The following is an 8,460-nucleotide window of genomic DNA, read 5'->3' as shown; positions in this document are numbered from 1 at the left end:
GTTGTATGAACTGACAGAAACCTCTTTTGTTTATTTTTTTATTTATTGGCACATATCAAGTGGAGAGGCCAAAATAATAGGAATAACACTGTTTAATTCAATTCAGTTCAATTTAATTTAATTTGCCTCAAGGTGCTTTATCATTGTAGGCAAAAACCCAACAACATAATCCAACAAGAGAAAATCCCAAAAGGTTGATTTTGTTCATCTGGACCCAGCTTTTCAGTAGTAGAAATGTTTTGTCACTCATCCAAGTGACTTCTTCAGTCCCAGCTGACTGCAGGTTTCCAGTACATTGCCCAGTAACTGAAACCAGCCAGAGAATTTCCATCATGGCTGGATCAACCTCCTCAGGGACCCTGGGCCAGAAAGTTGTTCTTGGGCCCCCACTGAGCCCACATGTCAGGGTCCTTATCTCCCCCCCCCCATAATCCTCATTTTTTTCTATTTTGAGCTAATTTTATGTTGAGTTCATTTATTGTTTCTGAAATAGGAAACAGCTGTCAAATACATTTCTTGCACATTTCCTCAGGTTTCTGATAGTTAAATACTTCAAATACATAATGAATCTTAAGAAATGAGACTTTACAATAAATGTGATCAGCTAAAGTAGCAAAAGTACATTTTTACTCAAATTACAGAGTACATGAAGTCTGCTTTGGTTCATCTCTGGGGCTGGGCGCACACAGATGTAGCTCAATACAACCTACTTTCAATAAAAAGAGTGTGTGTCCCTTTGGCTTTACCAGCTTCATAACAGGAATCTTAAGGGCTCTTACTGAATACATACCAATATTTCCAATGGCGTCTGATGCACATGAACAGTTTGCTGCTAAGTTGAGCAAAGTGCTCTCTGGATGATGCCCATGATTTTGTCCCAGTAGAAATAACACGATGACAAGAACCGGGAGCATACAGTGTCTGTAAAGATTATCAGCAGGCACAACAAATGAAATACAACAGGCAGAGCACAGTGGCCAGAGAAACATACATTTTAGGCCATTCACTCAACTGAGAGGTTTGCACAGCACATGCTGCTTTCAAACGGGCCACTGCTTAATACATCACACTGCTCATCAGCTTCAGTGATCACCATAAAATCAGGATAATTTTCTCCTCTTTCAGGTATTCTTTGCTGAGGAGGAGGAGTCGATGCAAAACTAATTTCAATATAAATATATATGGTCAAGAGTAAAAGTTGGGATTCAATCTAACAGACACACTGTTGACTGTTCAAAGACATTCTGACTTTAACAATGACCAGATCAGTTTATTTAGTTGTTTTACAGTTTCTGCTTTATTTCTCAGCTGACAGACATTCAGTTGACTGATATAAAGAAATGTGATTACACTAATGATTTGCTAACATTTCAGTAGGTAGTGAGGGTCAAACACTGACCTGTACATACTCAGGCTTTAGCAGAAAGTATGTGTATCAGCACAGGAGGAGCTTGATGAATGATGATTCTGCTGTTTATTTTTATGCTCAAAAGCCACAGTGCACAAAAACTCAGCACATCAAATCAACAAGTTAAATTGAGTTTTCATATTTAAATAAATGATTATCAAGTGATAATCAAGTGACCAATCGAATCAGAAAATAATAATAAACGAGTTTAAAAGTTCAGTTTTAATTCCTGTTGATTTACTCATCATAACCCTTAATGAGTTATCAAGTATGATTTGGTAACCAAAGAGTAAATGAATACAAAGAAAGTTTGGATTTACAAGATTTGTCAGATCAGAATGCAATTAATGTAACAATAGTTAAGTCAATAAATTCTAGTATACTGAAATTGGCTGTAGTGTGATTCTCTTTGAGAGGGAGGAGCTGATGCAAAACTATGTTTTTGTTCTTTTTTACATAAATGCTAAAGACTTTAAGACAGACGCTGTACCAACTGTAGACTGAACAGAGATACAGAAAATAGTTTTCATCATGTTCAGACTTCATATTTGGTTCACTTTTCTCATTCTTTTAATCAACTGGTCAGATAAGGATGATAGATTTACTTTCACTGGTGAAAGGACAAATAAAACATCTGCATAATTGTATCTAATGGGCTGCTTATTTGAAGGTACTGAGGATTGTACTTTTTTGTGGAGGTTTAGATGTCTGATAAAATGGTTTACTCATTTAGTGCTGGTTTTTAAGCAACAGCTGTTGTTTGTGAAGCTTTTTCAGAGATGCCATCAATGTGATCTGCTAAAGTAACAAGTCATATTGTTCCCACAGTAATATTAATTTCATAGAACATGTGTTTAATAAGTATTACATATGGCGAGTTTTACTAATCTATCAGAAATTCATACGGTTTGAGAAAACATTATTATATATTATGTAATAAGCAATAAGCATAATTTGTGCATTTTCCTGATAAGATTTACCTGATAAGTGGTGTGCAGAAGTTTGTCTGACATGACATGTGTTCCTCTTTGTGGAGAAGAAACTGATGCAAATTCACAAGTGTTGCCAAATATAACACAAGGACTACATGGTTGATTTTCATGACTGTAGACTGAGCAGAGAAACATGACTTTTACAATGAGCTTTTCTGCCTTTATGTTTGTTTTTCTTATAGTGTCAGTTTACTGGGCTGGTAAGGACAGCACATTTCCTCTGCAAACATTATGATATGTTTGAAATAAAGAAATTAATCATGTTTTTGTCTGTAGGTACTGAGGGTCAAACACTGACTGAGTCTGAACCAGTGATTAAAAGGCCTGGAGAATCACACAGACTGACCTGTACATACTCAGGGTTCAGTGATGATATTCATGCTGCTTGGATCAGACAGGCTGCTGGAACTGGAGTGGATTGCTTATATTGAGGATGATAGTAGCTATATCTACTACTACTTCATCTGGGGTGACAGTAGTGGCATCTACTACTCTCAGTCATTCAGAGGCAGATTTACCATCTCCAGAGACAACAGTAGAAAGCAGGTGTATCTGCAGATGAACAGCTTGATAACTGAGGATTCAGCTGTTTATTATTGTGCTTGAGAGCCACAGTGACCCAAGAGGAAGAAACTCTGTACAAAAACTCAATTCATCAAAAAAAATAAAAAAATTGCTTTCTGCAATTCAAGGCTACGTTTTTTTTTATTCCTGTAGTTAAATTTGCTTTGCTGAAAAAATAGAGCATTCACCTTTACAAAATAATACACATCAACATACTGACAGAAACATTGTGCTCATCTCTGTGTAAGTGTAATTGTTTTCTTTTGCTTTATCTAAATGTTTTGAATTTCATCAGTGATATAAAAAAGGTGAAACATCTTTGAGCTGGTGTTGCGAATTACATTTTTTTGCGTATGCACCAAATAATTTTTGCACCTTGACAGCAATCTCTAACTATTAGTGACAGGAGAATTCATATCGCTATAATAATTTGTCATTGCCAGTCTGTATCCAAAGGAAACTTCCTCACAGACTCTTATAAAGAGTGATGTTAGTGCTGTGAACAGAAGAAGCTCCCATCAGTTCACCTGTAGCTCTGCTGATGCTGTTTGTTGCTGAATCCTGGGAGTCTGACTGAGGCAGTGACACTGCAATTACATTTCTCCAAAACAAGTGCTGGAAATACAAAATGATTTCCCCTTGCTCCTCGAAACATTTATTTTATTACTCATCAATTTATCAGTGATATATTTCAAGGTATTTAAACAGTCATCTGTAGTTCAAAAGGCAGTATAGACACTTATTATGCTGGGCACATAAAAACATTTATAGGCCCTAACATTACACAACATTTATTTGTGTTTTCAAACTATTTAACTTGACATGTATTCATGGTCAGACTCTGACAGAATCTGAACCAGTCATTCAAAAGTCTGGAGAATCTCACAGACTGATTTGTACAAGCTCTGGATTCTTATTCAGAGACTACCCTATGAACAGGCTGCCTTTATAAACACAGGGATAATAATAATAGTAATAACAATAATAATGAAATCTACACTCTTTTTCTTTTTATTATTGTGCTCCAGAGCCACAGTGACACATGTGGAATAAATGTTGTCCAAGTACATGGAAAACTTGCTTTCTGCAGTTTACATCAACATAAATTAATTAACTGCTGTTCAACATCAACAACATTGTGAAGAAACACCATCTGAAATGCATTAATCAGCATTAATTCAGTTCAGACTAAATAGAATTAATTTGGGTATTTTTATTATATATATTTTGTTCCACCATAGTATGTACAATAAATCACACAGATACAGTCAGTACACAGAGATGATTCAAAAACAAATAATATGGTATTAATATATAAGTATAATGTTTATGAATATCTGAATATATAAAAATAATAATATATAAGAACTGCCTTTCAGCAGTGTCAGTGCTGCATGTATCAACCCTTTAGTATCAAAAAACTAAATAACAGTTATTTTCTTGCATTAATACAGAGAAAAAATGTAAGCATTTTTGATATGCTGCTTAGAGATGGTGGTGACTCTCAAAGTAGAGCCAATGACAACCAAATGAGAATCGATAAGTAATATCAATAATGGAATCAGCGTTGATAATTCTTATCATTTCCCATTCTTGGTCTGACCAATCGATATTTCTCTAATAATCTATCAGTGTCTCTATATGCAAAGTAAGCCTCACCCAGACTGATATAAAAACTTGATTTATTGCTGCTGGTTGCAGCAAAAACTGAGAAGCTGATCACTTTCAGTATCAACATGTTCTCTTTAGCTCTACGGCTACTGGCTGCTGGATCCTGTGAGTCTCACTGAACAGAAACACTGACAGCATGGACACTACACACCGTTACTTCTGTAAGAATTATATTCAACATGTTTTCTCCACAGGTGTGACTGATCAGTTAGTACAACATTACTATAAAGAGGCACCAGTGCAATCTACAGTCCACCCAAAACCTGTACAGATAGTCTTGAATCAATAGACCAACAATTTCTCATTAAAAACAAAGTAGCATTTATATATGAGATATTTACATATGATAAAGAAAAAAAAATCCAAAGGTGCTTAGAATAAGCATGTACTTCATAATTAAGAAATCTGGTAAATATGCTTTGCATTTTAATCAATGGGATTGATACAAAGTGATGCACTTGCAGACGGATATGTCAGCAGCATGCACAGACTAATACCAGAGCACTGTGCTGTGTGTTACTGTGCCAGATACACACACAATGACCGGCATAAATATGCACATACAAATGCACACTAAAAGGTGAGTAGCTGACTTTGCAGTGTTTGATTTTCTGATTAAACTTTTTGTCAAACATGTTAGAAAATATTCTTACATTTCTACAAGAAATCTAAAAGTTTAAAATACTAAAATTGAAAATGAATGAATCATATCATCATATCTTTTTCTTACTACTCAATGCCACAGTGCAATCTGTTTTCTCTTATAATCTGTCAGCATCCATCTGTATGCAAATCAAACTTCCTCACAGGCTGATATAAAGTCTGATATCATGCTGTCAGTCACAGAAGAAGATGAGAAGCTCCCATCAGATCATACTGAGCACCAACATGTTCTCTGTAGCTCTGCTGCTGCTGCTGACTGCTGGATCCTGTGAGTCTCACTGAACACAAACACTATGATCACAGCACAGTGATTCTTACTTTTACTACATAAAACATGTTTTCTCCACAGGTGTGAAGTGTGAGCAGCTGACACAGCCAGCCTCTGTGATTGTGCAGCCAGGTCAGCGTCTGACCATCACCTGTCAGGTCTCTTATTCTCTTGACTGGTACACAGCTTGGATCCGACAGCCTGCAGGGAAAGGACTGGAGTGGATTGGGATGAAACATACTTCAACTTCATACTACAAAGATTCACTAAAGAACAAATTCAGAATTGACTTAGACACTTCAAGCAACACAGTAACTTTAAATGGACAGAATATGCAGCCTGAAGACACTGTTGTGTATTACTGTGCCAAAGACTCACAGTAACACAAAACATCAGCAGACCTGAACAAAAACACCTCAGTGCAGAACATATTTGTAACATGAAGCCACCAGAGGAGGAGCTCTAAGACCAATAATAAATTTAAAGTGTGTTAAGGAAAAAAGGGAAATTGTTTTAAGGGGTCGCTATTCTTGATAGAGGGAGTGTTAGACAGAAATATTAATCGCAGCAGTTCAGCACCAGTTTACCATCTCCAGAGAAAGAAGGAGAAAGCAACTGAATCTGCAGACGGCATCATTTATTGTTTTCCTCAAGAGTCATAGTAACACCGTGAAATCTAAATCATAAACATCATAATGCCAAGATCAAATAGTCTAACTATGTATTCTTGTTTTTGCTTGGCTGTGGGCAGACACCTTGTTGTTCCTTATTCTGTCAGTGGTGTTTGGTTACTTTTTTATATAATTGTTTTTTGTATGGAAAACCCTTTTTGATACGTCCATCATTCACCATGTTGAGGATTAGTGTTACTGGAGTTTAGCTTTGTTTTAAGGAGTTTTGGATGCCTCATAAAATGTTTACTGCTGTAGTTCCTGTTTTTAAGCAACAGCTGATGTTGTAGTGAATCCACTTCCATCAACATGAGCTTTAACAGTAAAGAGACATAATGTTCCTGTTGTCAATTACTGTATTACTTTATGCAGCACACATTTAAAAATGAATATATATGGAATTTTTTTTTACTGATGTATCAGAAATAAATAGGTGTATAGATTTTGAGAGAAAAATGTTCGTCATTAAGTAACAAAAATAATAATCATTTGTAAATAAATATAATATTTGCTTAAATATTTTATTGTAAGTCGTGTGCAGATGTTTGTATGAGATGAAGTGTATTTTTCTTTAAGGAGGAGTTTATGCAAATTCAGATCTTTACACATGTGTTGCCAAATATAACAAAGGGACTGCAAGACTGGTTTTCATGACTGTAGAGTGAGCAGAGAGACATGACTTTTACAATGAACTGTTCTGGGTTTACCTGTTTTTTTCTTATAGTGTCAGTTTACTGGGCTGGTAAGGACAGCACATTTCTCTGCAAACATTAAGATATGTTTGATATAAAGAAGCTAATTATGTTTTTGTCTGTAGGTACTGAGGGTCAAACATTGACTGAGTCTGAATCAGTGATTAAAAGGCCTGGAGACTCCCACAGACTGACCTGTACATACTCAGGGTTCGGTGGTGATATTCATGCTGCTTGGGTCAGACAGGCTGCTGGAAAAGGACTGGAGTGGATTGCTTTCATCCAGAGTGATAGCAGCTATATCTTCTACTCTCAGTCAGTCAGAGGCCGCTTCACCATCTCCAGAGACAACAGCAGAAAGCAGGTGTATCTGCAGATGAACAGCTTGACAACTGAGGATTCAGCTGTTTATTATTGTGCCAAAGAGCCACAGTATCACAAACCATCAACAGAGCTGAACAAGAGGAGATCTAAGACCATGAATAAATTGTAGATTATTTTTATTCAGTCATACTATATGACTTTTAGTGTCTTTACTGTTCATGATATCGTCAGTTTAAATTATGCCCCATGAATTAAAAGGTGTTGAAAAGAGGTGGAGACAATGCAAAACTGTTATCTTTACTGTCTTCATATATGTTGCAGCACAAAACACAAAGACTCAACATACACTCTGCAGACTGGATAACAACAACAACAACAACAACAACAACAACATTTAGCATTTTAACTTTTTCCATTTTATTTCTCAGCTGGTAAGGACAAACTAATTAATTTGACCGATAAAACTATGGAAAGAAATTTTTATTGCACTAATGAAATCTTAACACTTTTTAGGTACTGAAGGTCAAACACTGACTGAGTCTGAACCAGTGGTTAGAAGGGCTGGAGACTCCCACAGACTGACCTGTACATACTCAGGGTTCAGCAGTGATATTCATGCTGCTTGGGTCAGACAGGCTGCTGGGAAAGGACTGGAGTGGATCCCTTTTATCTACAGTGGTTTTAGCACCCACAATTCTCAGTCATTCAGAGGAAACAGCAGAATGCAGGTGTATCTGCAGATGAGCAGCTTGACTAGTGAGGATTCTGCTGTTTATTATTGTGCTCGAGAGTCACAGTGACACAAGAGGAAGAAACACTGTACAAAACTCACCACATCAAAACATGTCAGAATTTGCTTTCAGCTTTTTAGAAATGAACTGAAGATTAATGTCTGACAAATGTCTCACCTGTCAGCTCCTGGACAGCTGATCATTCAGCCTGCAGGCAAAAAAAAAAAAGGAAAAGTAGTGGGAGCTCTCACTATAAAGACTCACTGAAGAAAAAGTTCAGCATTGACTCAGACACTTCAAGCATTCTTGCATTTAAAAACTCAGTGAAAACACACAGAGGGAAAGTCCAGCAGGGAAAGGAGGAGGAGGAGAAGGAGGATTGCTGGCCCCAGAATTATATCGTCAATAGAGACTTCACACTTTCCACAATGTCTTCTAATTCTTTTCTGTTGTCCATTTTAATGACAGAGGAGGCT

At 36.5% G+C, this 8,460-nt stretch overlaps 1 gene segment (V, D, J or C); it reads left to right on the top strand.

Moving 5' to 3' along the window:
* Positions 1-5,523: 5,523 nt before the first annotated feature.
* LOC146388792 (immunoglobulin heavy variable 4-38-2-like) lies at positions 5,524-5,949 on the top strand. The segment is given in 2 exon segments: positions 5,524-5,566; positions 5,648-5,949. Coding segments are annotated over 2 exon segments (345 nt in total).
* Positions 5,950-8,460: the final 2,511 nt, after the last annotated feature.

This window comes from Perissodus microlepis, chromosome 4 (genome assembly GCF_051167445.1).
Source record: "Perissodus microlepis isolate ML-2025 ecotype Zambia chromosome 4, ASM5116744v1, whole genome shotgun sequence".
In the NCBI taxonomy this organism is placed as follows: domain Eukaryota; kingdom Metazoa; phylum Chordata; class Actinopteri; order Cichliformes; family Cichlidae; genus Perissodus; species Perissodus microlepis.
The sequence above is the reverse complement of the archived record's forward strand: the minus strand, read 5'-3'. Positions and strand labels throughout refer to the sequence as shown.